Source organism: Charadrius vociferus, unplaced genomic scaffold, assembly GCF_000708025.1.
Source record: "Charadrius vociferus isolate BGI_N301 unplaced genomic scaffold, ASM70802v2 scaffold218, whole genome shotgun sequence".
Lineage (NCBI taxonomy): Eukaryota > Metazoa > Chordata > Aves > Charadriiformes > Charadriidae > Charadrius > Charadrius vociferus.
Genome location: NW_009650084.1, coordinates 1,895,375 through 1,911,278, shown reverse-complemented (window position 1 = coordinate 1,911,278; position 15,904 = coordinate 1,895,375). Strand labels below are relative to the sequence as shown.

At 37.9% G+C, this 15,904-nt stretch overlaps 1 protein-coding gene across 1 annotated transcript in view; it reads left to right on the top strand.

Moving 5' to 3' along the window:
* ARHGEF7 (Rho guanine nucleotide exchange factor (GEF) 7) overlaps positions 1-15,904 on the top strand; it is a 74,662-nt gene that overhangs the window by 53,293 nt on the left and 5,465 nt on the right. The window contains exons 16-17 of the mRNA XM_009892134.1: positions 1,297-1,390; positions 4,301-4,390. Of these exons, the coding sequence (XP_009890436.1) occupies positions 1,297-1,390; positions 4,301-4,390 (184 nt within the window). The remainder of the gene's footprint in view (positions 1-1,296; positions 1,391-4,300; positions 4,391-15,904) is intronic.

Below are 15,904 nucleotides of genomic sequence, written 5' to 3'. Positions count from 1 at the left end.
TGCCACTACATTTTGTGTGTTTTTAAAATAGTGAGAAAATGTTAGATTTGTGTTGGAAGTCTGCGCATATGTGAGGAGAAGAATACTGGATGCTCTGTGGCTTGGTGATACTGCCTGTTTCAGTATCTTTGTCATGAGTTCTTATGATGCTAATTTAGCGTGAAGCAACAGGGCCCAGAAAGAATCATGCAGTTATGCCTAAGAACATTTGATTCTGCTGGTGTGAGATGTTGGCAGAAAAATTTTATTTTGCAAACATATAAATTGCGGTTTCTTAGAAACAGTAGCCTGGCCACTGTGCCCCAGTGTGGCCTGGCTGTCTTTTTTTTTTTTGTGGTGGCTGTGTGTGTGAGCCTTTTTTTTTTTTTTTTTTTTTTTTTTTCTTCCCCCCCTTTTCTTTTGTACATCCCCTAAACAACAGGGAAAAAGTAATAGGTGATCTGCAATTGGAAGGTTAGTATTTAGGCTTAGTTGCTACAAGAGGTTCTTCTGTTTGGCTGTACTGTATGCTCAGTTTGTAATCTAAGTTAAATTCCTTTCATGTTTTCATGAACTAAATCCTCCAATGTGGTAAAAATTTCAATAATCATTACAGTGTTTAGCATACAGTGATGTTCAAAACCTATATTCATCTTCTTTGGTCTGTCCTGCTCATTCACCTTTTTACTTTCTTGTTCTGTATTTTTATAGAGGATGTCTTGTATCCTTAAGGTAAGGGGCAGACCAGTATATTCCTTTTGTTCCTGTAACCTAGCATTGTTCCTGTAAATTAGCATGACCACATTTTGAGCAGAAATGCTGTATTTGTTGCTGTATTTTTTTTTTTCTGTAGAGATTTGTAAGAACAGACCTACACATTCACAAATTTTGGCTTTAAAGAGTATACTACCTGTCAAGCTTCCTTGTTAGGTCCTTTTTTTACCTGCTTCTAAGTAGACAAGTGAAATGGGTTGTCTCTTCAAAAATTAAGGAAAAAAAAAAAACTGTGTTAATGTATGCCTGCCTCTTCCCTTCACTTTAGCTCCCAAACAGCCTGCATGTTTTTGCAGCAGCTTTTCTGTATATTTCTGTTAATAGAACAGATAAAACGTCTGCCTTTGTGTATAGTTGGAGGAAGGGTAGAGAGTAAATCAGCCAGTTCAGGCAAATCGGATGTGCCAAAAAATATTAGTAAACTGAATTTTGGTGCTCTTAAAAGATTTTTAGTTAGTAACTCCTGTACGCATCTTCGAAGTTAAACTTTGAAATATTGTAGAGAAGCTCTACTCTTTTTTTATTTTCATTTTCCCCTCACAGGATCTCAGTAAAAGCCCTAAAACCATGAAAAAGCTGCTTCCCAAACGCAAGCCAGAACGGAAGCCATCAGACGAAGAGTTTGCACTGAGAAAAAGTAAGAAAGACTTGAACAAATGTCTGCGTAATACAAAGGTTGGAATTAACAACGGCATAAATTCTGTGAAAGTTAGCTGTACAGTGTAAGCAAGTCATCTGGTTTCCTCTCTCCTGTCAGGGGAGAGAGGGTAGGTATCTCCAGAGGATGGTTTGTGTAATTCATTTTAGGTGCTTTTGTCGTGATAGGGTTAGTTGCTTTCTAGAGCCTTACTGTTGACCACAGTTGATGTATGCTCGTGAAGTGCCTGTTGATATCTGTTTGCTGCGGGGGGAAGTGAGGGTGACTATAGAGCTATGTAAAAGTCAGTAAGGCAAACCTGTCTTTTAATACTTTAAACAACAATTTGAGGATACTGTCCCACTCTTGCAGATTACTTAGTAGCTGTGTTCTTAAATTGACCATGGTAGGAGCTTCTGCTTGAGCTGGGTATTGGAAAGTTGGCTGGTTTGAAGACTAGTTGCTTCTGCAGTCACTTTTCGTAAGATCAACAGTCTGCTCTAATCTCTTAGAAATAAGGTCATTTGCTAGTGTCTTTGAATAAATTGCAGAGCTGTAGACTACTTAAAGTCTGAAGAACAGCACTGAACCAAGAGTTTGATGACTATACAGGAAAACAGAAGGGTCAAAATCTGGATGTTGGGATAATTTGGGGTGCAGGGAACATTAACGTTATCAAGCGAACACAATATTCACTTAGTTGTCAGTGTCACTCTGGTTCTTCCTTAGAAATTTGTGTGAATAACCCAGTTACTTTTTATCCATAAAAGACAGCTTATTTAAGCTGAAGGCCAGATTCTTCTACAGCAACTCTTGCTTCTCTGTGTCTGTCCTTTGCTCATGGGCTTTTTAAGGTGGAGACTGCGCCTTGAGCGTTCAAGGCTTGAAGTGTGTTACTGTGAACATTGTCTCTCACTGGTTTATGTATGGTTGGAGAGAAGAAGCTTTTCCTCAAGGCACTGTTGATTTGTCGAAGGTGGAGGTCTTTCTGAGTGTGCTGTGAATCTCATATGGCAAAGGTTAAGGTAGCAAATAGAAAGATCTTGTGTTCATGGATGCGCAAGTAGATGTTTTAGTTCAGGATGTTTTGTCCTTACAGGAAGGTATCTGTTTGGGAAAAATGAAAGTACTACAATACAGTATGATTTGAGATGCTGAAGGATGGAGATTCAGTAGTTGTAATGACAGAGGTAAAGCTGTCAACTTGCAGATTTAGGAATTACTAAGCAACACTTAGTGAGAGGAGATGAGAGTTCTTTTTTTGGGGAAGCAGGGGGTGTGTAGTTTGCAAATATATTGTTTTACTCCTGATTAAATTAACACCTTTCAGTATTTTGTATGTAGGCTACAACTTTCAATGAAAGGGATTTTGGGTGGCTTTAAGTCAGAGTGTTACTTACAGAAATACTTACTGATTCTTGATATTCACCTCTTGCTCACAGTGCGTCAGTAATTAGAAGCTTCTGCTATATGTTAGTGCTTCTTCAACCTGTTCCTGCTTGTGGAGCAGTAATAGTTTTCCACTGAGGAACTTCTGTCGAACTTAAAGCTCATTGATAGATAAGTTTGGGTTTTATTACTTCTGTTCTCTGGAATCCCAGGGATTTATGGGCTATGTTTTGGGAACTGCTATATCAAATTAGTATTAGAACATACAAACTGAAATAAGTAAGGTATTTCAACTGAGTACCCTCACAATAATCATTTCAGACATGAAATATATTTCCTGCTACTGTAATAATGTGGTGCTGCATTCTAACCACAACGAAATCCAATTACTTCTTCTGCCTTGAAAGAGAAATAACCTGTACCTTGGAATATCTGTGTCTCTTGAACTGTGGGGAAACTGTATCGGGTCAAGATAATTTCTTCAAGAGTTAGCTTGGACGTTGGCTTTGTTCTGGTGATAATAAATCAGAACAACTAACAGGATGCATTGGCTGACAAAGAATACTACTATGTTTTGATTTTGAAGGCAGTTCAGATTCATGCAGCAGAAAATTTTCAAGTCTAGTTTTTTCCTCAAGGAGGAAAACAGGAAAAATGCTTCTTAAACAACAAATTGTCTTTCCCCACACATAGACTCCTGGGTCCATCTAAACTAACAGTAGAGCTGCCTCTAGATTTCAGTTTGATTGGAATTTCACTCTGTTGCAAGTGAACAACTTGAGTAGTTTTTTTTACTGACTTCCCCAAGGAGAAGATTTGCTGTGGAGCTCTTTGGGAAAATTTTGCCATGTTAAGCTTGAGTAGTTACATTTCTTTCAGTAGTGCTGTTTCTACTTTAAAGGCTGAGAAGTTTAATTACTCCACTTGTGGCTATCACGTGGGTATATCTGTGAAATCTTTCCTACTGCACGCTGGACTGAAATTATACTGATGTATTTATTATGCTGTTAATTCTGAGTTTAATTTTCAATTGGGTGTTGTTACCTCTTGGTAAATCTGATACATATGCAAAATCAAAAAATTTTCAAGATTTCGTTTCTGTGAATTAATATGCTGTTCCTTTATTTCTTTAATTAAATAATGCAATAATATGTATATAGTAACTGGAGTGTACAGTTTTTTTCAATTTATTGGCTGTTTGCTTGGGAACCAGAGTGACTGCACTTCAAAACATGTTCTGTGCAACTTCAGATGCTCAGAAAATTTCTTGAATGTGCAGGTAGTTACTCTGACTTGGGTTTATTTCCCCCATGCATTTCCAATTAGTATTTTTTCTTTTTAAACTGTTACTTTTGCTCATTGAAGTTTGATTTATTTTTTTTAAATGAGATTATTAAGAGAATTTTAAAGGTTTGATTAGGCTGAACTTTGGTTTCAACTGAAATGTAGTGATTTACAAAGGCTTTTCTGTATTAAGAAACATAACCATGTTTAAAATTCTATTTTTCCCATTGATTCTAGGTACAGCTGCTTTAGAAGAGGATGCTCAAATTCTTAAAGTCATTGAAGCATATTGCACAAGTGCCAAAACACGTCAAACACTAAATTCAAGTAAGTTAGAAAGTACTGAAATGGCTAACTAAAACACAATTAGGTGGTTTGCAAAAAAGACAGGCATATGTTCTCAGGCCTTTGCAAGTAGCAAGCTGGACCTGGAAGAAATAACTTGTTTCTAGCTTAATATCAGTGTTTAAGTATTGGATACCAAGCACCGTGGTTAGAGACTATAATTCTTTCAGTGTTTTAAATAAAACAAACAAACAAACAAAAAAACACTAAAAAAACCCCCAACCACCAAACCCAAAAGTGACTACTTGTTATGGTTTAAAATTGCACAAAATCTTCACTAATGAATGAGAGGTGTCTGAACTGAGTATGACAGTTGATCAGTATGCCTTCTGGTAAATTTGAAGAAGCTGGTAAGTAGTGAGGGGGAAGAAAGAAGTTGTCACAATTTTGGAGGAGTCTGTTTTTGTCTTGTTCTGTTCAACAAAGACTTCCGTTATGGAAAAGTAACCTAAACCTATAAAAGTTAACTTTTATTGCCACTAGTTGTTTTTAGTGTTAATTACAAATTTTAATCCCATGTCATAATTTCTGGAGAAATTGTTCTCAGATCTGTGTGTTGCTTAAAGCCATTTTTAGTTTCTCAGATCAATACCTAGCTTATTGAAAACCTGTAACGTGCCTCTGGGGTCCTACTTCATTTAATCCAAATCGAGATTGCCATGTGGAGTTCCTCTGTATTGTAAGTAAAACATTGCGCAAAGCAGGGGAGTCCACCAGCATGTGTTCCATTTACACAGGGAAGGAGAAAATGCTGTTGTGTTTGTTCCGGTTTGCACAGTTTTTGCACTGTTGAATACTGATTTAATTCAGGGATCCTTGGAACACAGTATAATGATCCTGAAGTACTTGGCTGGTTTTGCTGTTGTCAGGAAATAGAAGAGTGGATGTTATAACTTACTTCTTGTCCACTAAAGCTATTTAAATTTGCGGTATTAATCACTGTCACTGCTACCCACAGCGCTCTGTGCCTGTTTTGCTTCCAAGCAAAAGCACTTTATGCTGACAGTTGAGAAGTCTCAAAATGCGGTTGCAAACTTAGTTCATGGATTTTCCTAAGATGTGTTCACTTCCTATTATCACCTTGAAAAAAATGCAACTACTTTGTATTCATACATACTTTTAAATGGGAATATGGCCCTTCTATAAGACTATAGAAACTCTTGAAGTCACAGTGAAAACCTTAATTTTAATTTTTCTGTCTTGGTGAACTATAAGTCTCCAAGGTGATAAAATTAGCTACTATTACATAATTTTTTATTAATACTAATCTATTTTATAGCCCTAGAGTTATTACAGTAGTGTGTTTAGTTGGATAAAAGGAAATAAATGTGTTCAAAATTTTGAAGATATACTGTTGTTCCAAACAAAATTAAATGAGGTGGTTGCTTAAATGTCTCGACTGTGATCTTTTGATTATTTCCAAGGACAATGTGACAAGAAATGGTTGGGGAAACACTTGTATACTTGCACAGTGGTGTGTGTGCAGATATAAAATGGATATGATCTTTTTTTTTTTGCTTTTTTGCCTATTTTTTTCCTTTCTATGTATATTTAAGAAATATACATAGTCTTGTGAGTATCATTGCATACATCAGAAATCAGCAGCTTTTATTTGCTCTTAATTGCAGCAAGAAACATTTTTTTTTTTATTGATTAAGCACACACAGCTGCTTTGTTTGGTAAGAATAGTATTGTCATCTAAGACTTTAGGTTTCAGGAGATCCATTTGTAGACTGGAAGTAGAAATGGGGAAAAAACCAATCACGTTGGAATTGCATCTGTGGGAGCAGTAGTCAGTGTAGAAGAACAAAATGAGAGAGTTGCCTGTCATCCATGAAGTACGCCCTTTCTTACATATTCCTTCCTTACCTCTGTGATTCTGCCTGTCCCGCACAGCACTCATGTGGCAGTTCTCCTACCTGCACCTTAATCCAGAGCCCCAGGGGTGCTGCTTTTGGCAATGTCAATTCAACAGAGCTGTGGCACCAGTGGAATGTGGCAGGCAGTGGCATTAGAGGTAGCAGAGCAACTTTTTTCTGTTGTTTGGGTGGTGAAGATGTGGGGTTTAATTTGGGGAGACAGGTGCAAATAGAAGAATAGAGTTTCACTTTCTCCTGCTTCTTATATACTCAGTTTATTTCATGTTTCTACTCCAAATGGAGGCTTAAAATTTTTTGCAATATCTTGTGTATGGTGGCTCATAGAATGGCTACTTACGTGGTTTCAATCCTCAGATATTGCCAGGCCCAAAAAAAAAGAAAAAAAAGAAAAAGCGTCCTTATAAAAAAAAAAAAGAAAAAAGAAAAAGCATCCTTAGCTATGTTTGATCCCTACCTTAGCCGTCTTAAAGTATTTAATTGGGAAGATAGATTCAGATAGAGGCTCGTAGGTGTGTGAGGAGTTGGAACAGACCAGACTGTGTTGCTGTTAGTCTCTTGGCCCTGTTTTTCTGTGAGTTAACTTACTACATAGTTAAACAAATAACAGGAGGTACAGGCACAGAAAAGCTGTAGTTTGACAGTCCCTTTGAGTGGGTGCAAGATATCGCTGCTGATGTAGAAAGTCAGCAGCCCTGCTCTGCATGAGAACCTTTGCTTTTTCCCCTGCATTTTCCTCTTTACAGCGGTGACACAAGCACTTCTGTGGCTGTGTGGTGAGCTGGTAGGGAAATTACCTGCTTGAAAAATAATCTTTTCTAGGGTTAACTTTCATCTGAAACTGCTCCCTGAGCTGGTTCACCAAGCAGCTATACAAATGAGTGTGTCATTGCAAGGGAGGGAAAGGATGGAGGTACAGATGTGTGGTGGGGAAGGATCTGTTGCTTTTCACATCAGCGCTGGATCATGCTGGCTTGTTGTGTTTATTGCTCTGTCCCCAGTCAAATCCCCCCCAGACTAGAACTGACTCTATACTTCAAAAGAACCTAACTTCCTCTTCCAAAAAATCCTACTTTCAAACAAGATTTTGGTTATTCAAAATTCTCAACTGAGGCTGCTTTCAATTTTAAAAACCACTTCAAAAATTGTACTGTAACAGTTCAAACGTTATTACATGCTGAGTGTAATTTATACCTAAACCCCAAACAAATTTAAAAAAAAAAAAAGAAGAAAAAATCTTTGGTGCCTTTTTAACAATATTTTCTCTTTTCCTTCTCTTCCCATCACCTTTTTGCTTTTATTTCATGTGTTTGGTTGTGGCTATTCCTTACGTTCTCCTCCTCATCCCACCTCTGCCTATCCACATCCACCATTTCATTTCACCTATACATCCTTAGCATGGCAAGGCACTGACCTGATGCATAATCACGTCTTGGCTGATGATGACCAATCAAGTCTAGACTCCTTGGGTCGTCGCAGTAGTCTTTCTCGTTTGGAGCCTTCAGACCTCTCAGAAGACTCTGACTATGACAGTATATGGACAGCCCATAGTTACAGAATGGGGTCTACATCTCGTAAGAGCTGTTGCTCATATATCTCTCACCAGAACTAATGCACTTCTGAGCTTTTTCTTAACAAATGCTTGTTGTATCACAGCCTGCTTTTCTTAGATGTTTTCTTGCTGTTCCTTGTCTCTTTAATGTGATATTTTAACAACTTCTGAGGGAGCTTCTGAAACTTCAGTTATACCTGGTGGAAGGCTCTATTGCCAATTCAATATACGTACAAATAAGTCATTCTAAAAAGTGTATATCCTTTTAAGGATGATACTTCTTGAGGGTTTGTTTTTTTTTTTTAACTGACAGATGTTAATTTGTAGCTCTGAATGGTCTTTTTTTTTTTTACTTTGACTTTGTCAGTGTAGCAACAGGTCCTTTCTTATTTTCTTTTTTTAATTTTGGATACAGCACGTTTTTGTATTTTGTACTGAAACAATACTGGTTTGTGAGCCAAGTGCCAGCAATATGGAAATACCTTAGCGATAGGGGTTGGATTTTCTACATATTACTAACGAAATACAAAACTGGTAGAATAACAAAAATGCAGCTTAAAAACAAGTAGTACAAGAGCTGTGAAATCATTCCGTTATTCACATATCTGGCCCATTTGTTTGGAAGAGCAATTGCTAATCCATGAAAATTTCTGGTTTTATACTGCTGTCTTTTCCTCATTGCTTAAATGTTTATAGAGAGGACTGCACTGCTCTCCCTGCTCTGAGTCTGGCAGTTGTCATGAAAACCCAGCAGTCCATGCTCATTACACGCAGTGTTTTTTGATAATCTCATGTTACCTGTGGTCATACTGTCACTTTACTGTATGCAGTAGCGTGGCAGAAAGCAGGGTCTAGATGTTTACTTGCCTGTTAAAATACGCAGCTGTCAACTCTCAATTGACCATTCTTCTTGAAAAGACGAGATGAAAATGGTTCCCCTGATGGAGGCTCGAGTGTTCAGCATCTGAAACTCTAGGTACAACTGTGATCACATTGGCTTGTTTGAAGTTCTGGATAATCGAATGCTTGGCTTTGGGGTTGTACTGTTTGGAGCATGTCCGTGACAGATTTTATTGTGTCTTGTAAATTCTCTCACAAGCAGGTTTGTTTTCAGCAGCAGCTCTTCACTTACAGTCGCGTTGGCTTTTCAGAGAACTGTGACACGCTGTGCACAGCTGAAGGTCTCGAACCTGCACCTGGGGCACTGCTGGGGTGAAGTGCGCGTGTTCCGTCTTGTGGATAATGTAATTGGCATTGAAACAAAAATCACTTGTTTTCTAAATCTTCATTAGCATTAGGGAAGAGCACGTGATAAAAGGACAGAAACAGTTCTTATTTTCACCAGGGTCCCCGGATGCAATTCCCTTACCCTTTTTCAAGTAAGCATGCTATCCAGTGTTCAGGTGCTACTCTGTGAACAAGTTCAGAATAACGATGATGCCATTAACTGCCGCCTGGGAACTTGATCACACTGTTTAAAAGATACTCAATACCTTTCTGCAGATGACATGATCAGAAAGTTAGTAGTTGCTAGACGTGCGTGATTGCAGAAAGTGGTCAGCGTGGAGAAGCTATTTCAGAGCAGTTCACATCTGCAGATTTGCATTCAGTTTTGTTTGATCACCTGCTTTATCCTCGCTCACTCTTGTTGGCATTCAAAAAATGTGACTAACAAAAGCAGCAGTGCTTACCAAGGAGGGTTTTCAGGGGTACATTTTACTACTATTCCTATATTAACATAATGACCAGGAACTTGTGTATGTTGAACTTTTTTCAAAGTGGAGGAATGTTGCTTAGAGAAATGAGATGAGTACGTGTGCTCCATACCATTCCACAGCGCATTTGTAACCCACTTCACTCCCCTCTTCCTTTCAGTCAGTTTTTGGGTTTTTTTACATCTATGGAAAGTATGGATTTATTTTTTTTCCTCCTGTTTCTTAAGCTGTGGCGTTCTAGTTGAATAATGTTTTCTGCATTGGATAAATGATAATTCCTTTATGTCTGTTTTATGTTTTATAGTGTAAATATGAGTTTGAAATACAGTTGTTGCACTTGAACTTTCCTTATCACACAGAATGTTTTGTTATCCAGATCCGAAGATTTTATTGACTTACTATGCACCAAAGCTTTGACAGTTTACCACCATTAATTATTGTAGCATTTAAGTCATTAACTATTACCATAACTAGGATCTCTCATAGCAACATCACCGCACATTTACAATCACTCCGTGTCTTCAGTGTTACAGGCCATAAGCTATTGTGAACTGATCAGGAGTATTAATGCAACATGCTTAAAAAAAAAAAAGGCAAATGTGGAAATGGTGGTATTCAGTCCAAAGGTTCAGTGTTTCTATTTTTGTGGAACTTTTAGTCATGGTAATAATAGTACCTTATGTTTATGCAATTTTGTAAAATATATGTCTATAGTTACAAATACACTGGAAGGATGGAGAATCTGAATTAGAAGGTAGGTCCAAGCCATTGTCAGCCCCTCTTCACATGGCTTATGCAGTGTTTCCATAAATTAGTATTTGCTATAAATTGAAACCAACCAATATTAATTGAGTGTTTTGCATAATCTTGCCAAAACACAGTAATGTGTATATAGTGACATAAAACATAAGAAAAAAAATAATATATATTGTGCACTTCATTTGTGAATGGGAGAAGCCATCTTTAGTAGGTGACTGCCTTTTGAAAATACAAAATGGATGTATATCTGAATGTTGCATTGTACTGTACAGTATGCATATTGTTTGTGGTTGCATATATCAATTAAGTGTTTTGTTTTATATAAAAAGGACATCTGTTATGTACAGTTGAAATAAATTTTGCATTTGCTAGACTGTGACTTTAATATTTAATTATTACACAGGGGGAAAGGACAGCATAACTTGTAACTTAACTTCCTCTTCTCCCCGTGCCTCCTTTTTCTCCCTCCCTCCTTCCCAGAGGAATCAAATGCTGAAGTGAAAGAGCTTTTTTTGACATAAGTGTGTAATCTTCGTTAAATGTAGTTGACAACTGCAGGAAATGCAATGTAATGTGAAATATGTATCCTTCTGTATCCTCCTCTTTCTAAAATAACTATTCAGATGTTGCCATCGATCGAATGTTTTTCTGTTGCCTCCCTCTCCCCTTAATCGATTTTATTTTCTTCCTTTTTATTTTTTGAATTGGTGTATCCTCAGTAAAAACACGGGGTGAATTATTGGAGCAATCTAAAACCTACTTTTGCAGGTCCTGTTTATGAATATGATATTTGTTTCTATAACCTTACATATTTTCAAGATTTAATATTACAACATTTTTCTCTTTAAAACAAGAGTTATCTCAAGTGTTTCTACTTAAAAGATGCTCGTATTTGAGTGAATTTAAATAAAACGATAACCTAATATACATACTAAAATGTTTGCATCAGAACAAAGTACCTACTTCTCTTAAAAGGTCATCACATTTTTTTGTAGCAACTCTAGTTTTAGCCCTACAGTCCTCTAGTTGGATGGTTTTGTATTGGTTAGTGAAATGTAGAGAGTTTAGTGGGATAGCTCTTTCCGAATGTTGCCTTAGAAATATCCCACTTCAGACGGTGTATCTGTCTTTCAAACTCTTCATTCTGTTCTTACGTGACTAACACATGGAGTTATATGTGTTTCAGTCCACTTTAATTATTTGCATTTTACTCATGAAATTGTTTTACTGTATACTGCATAGATCTGTCATCTGAGTCATGTGGGGTATTTTTCCTTATTGTGTATTGCTATTAGTTGAAAAGAAAAAAAAAAAAAAGCCAAAACACTTCATGTCAAAACCTTTTTTGTCACTCCCAAGAATTTGGAAAAAAACCAAAAAAAGGTGTTTTTTATACAGTGAACTGAAGTTTGGCCTTATATTTGGATTCTGATTTATCTGTAGAATATATTAAAGGGCTCCCTTTTGACTTCGGCATATCTGTAGAATGAAGGATATTTTTTTTCCCAGTGCTTTAATCTCAACACACACAGAATCTGGGGGCACCTTTTTTTTTTTTTTAAATTAGGATTCTTCAAATTAGGACTTAATAAAAAAATCGTTGAGAAAGAGAATTCATTGCTCATCCACTTTAACATCTTAAATATAACTAATGCAATGAAACACTGAATGTTTTAAATGACAAGTAATTCTTATTTTTTGTCTAACATTTGCTTCTCTAGGAAGCAAATCTGTACATACTGATGGCCAATGGTAGATCTAAACAGTTGCAGATGCACATACTTGTTTTTCAGTGGCTAGTCAGTCTTGTAAACTCAAGCAAACAATATTGAATAGCTTCTTAGCTTATGAAGAGAGCCTAGTAAAGCTGGGGAAAAAGAGAATTGTATATTCACATGTACTGTTTCTGATTTTTGACCTTTATTGTGCCTTGTTCACCTCTCCTAATTGCAATAAAGGTATGAAAAAGTAAAGAAAATACCAACACTTAAAAGCTGCACAACAGAATCATTACTGATGGTCGCAAATTATGCTGTGCGTGTTTTTAGGATTAACCACCATCACCATGAGTCTAACTCCCATAGCTTAAATTGGGACCCTCATAGTTGCTGGAAGAAGGCAAACTCTTTTTATGGAGCATCAGTGTGGAAGTACCTAGCTTGTGCCTTCTCCGCATGGCCAGCTGGAGGAAGGAACCCTGTTCTTGATCGACTGGGGGAGCTGGCTTTTTCTAACTGAGGCCCTGAGGTTAGCTACTGTCAGTAGGTGATGTGAATACCCACCTCTGTTTTACTGTTGGCTGAAGCGGTTCCTGGACAGACAAGGTCTTTGAACCCAGGTGGAGACTTAATATCTGATTAAAGTGAAAAGGTATCTGAATTCCATCCCCTTTCTTCTCTTCCTTCCTTTCTGCCTGCTGTCTTCAGATCTGTGCAAAACTTCTGGACTCTCTTCACATGTGTCTGCCTAAACATTCAGAACAAAGGACCAGACTGATTACCAGTACAGCTCCTTCTGAAGCCTGGCTTCTGTCAGGAAGCAGCATGGTACCATATCAACCACTTTTTTAAGATGTCTCGCTCCCTTTGGAGGAGAGTGAATAAAAGGTTGGGGTTGTGCAGTTGTGCTTGCAGACAGGCATTGCTGAGAACCTCTGTGGCATTCAGTCTGCACTCTAGCGTCTTCCTGTTTTGATGTTAAGACCATGCTCCAGGGCTGGGAGTGATGTTCCACTGATTTCAGACAGGTGTAAGGTGAACTTCTGTCGTGAAGTCTTTCAGCCACACAAATATCCAGACAGCTTCCAGCTTTTCCCTTTTTTTCCAGAAACGCTCAGAGCTGCTTGCCGGTATGGCCGATTGATTAGACTGGAACGGGGATCAGACACTGAAAACTAAAAGCAGGGGGCTGTTACCCACAGGCCTGTTCTTCTATCTCAAGCTGTTGCACCGCGTTACGTAGCGGGTATTGCTAAGGTCTCTAGCCCAGGTCTGAATGCCAGGTGGGCTATATTGTTGCTTGTTCTACTCTGGAGGCTAAATTTGCTAAATTTGTAATTTTGGGTCTGGTATTGGCAAAAAGAATTGGTAATTCTTTATTTTCCACCCTTGGGCTGGGAGAAAATAATGTTGAATCGATACCTTTATTTTCTTGATGGAATTTAGCTGATGGAAGCTGAGTTGAATCTTCATCATAATAGCCAGTTGTTTTGCCTTAAATATGCAACAGACTTCTAAACAGGGGTGTCATTCTTCCAAGACCATGGATTTAGGAGTTTCCCGTTGAAAAGTTAAGCAGTTTACTCGGCCTTAACGTTTGTTTGCTAATCTTGAAGTGACTGTCTGGGTTTGTCAAACACCCTTTCTTCTTCCATCCACCTTACTTCCCCCAATACTCCCAAAAAAAGGAAGAGAAAACAAAGTAAACCCCTGTTTTGTGAAGCTTTGGGTGGGGTGTTTCTTTTTTCTTTTTTTTTTTTTTTTAAACTACTACTTTTGAATGTATTGTCTCAAGGTGATTTGGGGCCAGAGTTGTTGGAGGTCAATTTAAACATTGCCTTTTGTCCTGTTTGACTTGCAATGAGACGAGTAGTGTCTCATAATAAAATTCAGCATGAAACTTGCACATTTAGGATTGAGGAATGGCAGATAGGGCAAACTGAAGTAACTTTTGCTACTTCTGCACAACTTCATGAAAGTGTGGAATATGTCTGAGAGGTGCTTAGGATTATCTAACTTGCAGCAATTTCCTGGACTGTGTTTTTAGTACAACTCTGTCTGAAATACACACTGTGCTATATAAGACAACCCTCTCTTCATGTCTTAAAGGTGCAGCTTGTAAACTTTTCTGGAGAGAAATGGTTACATAGAGCATAGCCATAGAGAACGTGGAGGCACAGTGTGCTGTTTAGGGAATATTGCCAAGTGCTGGTGATGAGGTGACTCTGTTTGAAGTTCATTCTAGATGTATAATTGCCAGAAAATGCATCTTAAAAAGCAAACAGAGAACAAAAAAACCACCACCAACCCACAAACACCAAGGAAAGCTTCTGCCATAAACGGTGCGGAAAAGCAGGACAGTGAAATGGCTTCACTTGGTTGCCTCTAGAACTTGACACATCAAGTCTGATGTTACTGTGCAAGTACTCCTTTGATGACAGGGTCCTTTGTTGCAGGATAGGTGGACTGTGTGTTTGTGGGGTTTAGAAAAAAATCCACAACAAACGAACAAAACCCCAAAAGCAAACCAAGATAAAGGAAAAAGTGGGGGATTTTGCGTAAGTAGAAACCATAAGAACAGTGAGGGTTCTGAGATACAAAATAAGAAGTTGCATGGTCAGGGGTATCAGAGCAAGGAGGGCGAGGGTGAAACTTGTGATGTCCTGAATTCCACACTAGTTAATGTTTTGTGGCACAGGAAGGTCAGTGTTCACAGCAACAGTATTACATCGTGTAAGTGTGTATGTGAACTGTGTGGTCTCCTTGTGTGTATAATGTTGGTGAACATTATGTTTTTAATGCAATTGCATTCTTTGTTTTGGTAGTATTAAGTGTTTATTGTGCTATGCTGTACATACATCAAGATATGCTCGTGCAGACATCTGTTTTACGTGCATGTGTGTATATTACTGTACAGCTGGGACATTTTTTTTTAAAGCTGTCTATTCCATGCTATTTCTGCTTTGCAAGGACCCATGTTACAGGCAAAGACAATTGGATGCAGCTCTATACAGAGATAAACATAACGCACTGTTCCATTTGGTTGAAGTGAGTCATGGGCGAGAAGCACATGGTGGTTCTCTCCCTTTGGTTGGTGTCTCCCTTGGCATGTGGTGGGCTGAGGTGCTCCACATTGGTACAGAGACCCAAAATGCAGTGACCTGGAAGCAGCTGCTGCTGACTCATTCCTAAAATAACATTTAGGTCGGTGTTCTGTGTTACCTCATGGGCTAATAAAGCAGAGCATTAACCAATTAACTGAAATAAACATAAGACAACTTTTTACAATTAGAGATTGACAGCGCAAACAGGGAAATGTCCTTGAGCTCCATATAGAGTTTGGATGTGCTTGTTTTATAGGTTGTTCCTTCCCTGGAAAATAACTGGGCATGGACAGGTATTAACCCTTAAAAGATTTCTTCACTCTGTACAATGAAGAACTTAGAGCTTTCAAGGACGAGATTCTGTTCTCAAATCTGCTGTTATCTTTATTCCATTAAATTTTGACCATCACGTACTGATACGTTAGATCTTTACTGTCAGCTTAAGGAAACTGTTTTCTTCATTAAAGGATGTTTGTCATTGTTTGCAAAAATAGTTTAAATCACTTAACACATACTAAACTATGATCCCTGCGAGCTCATTGTTCAGAGCTCAAGTCAGTAGCTGTAAGGGAAGCTAGTAATTTTTTTCGATGAGCTTGACTTCTTTCATTTTTTGTGCGTTTAGATGATGTATTTTATTATGAACCATAAAACAAAAGCAGTGTTATCACAAAGCAGCTGTTCAGCAAGAGCTAACTGATTTCTCCTGACGGGCTTGTACCCTGTAGTACTTAGTTATCAATTCAAACTGTACTAGAATTAAGGCATTCC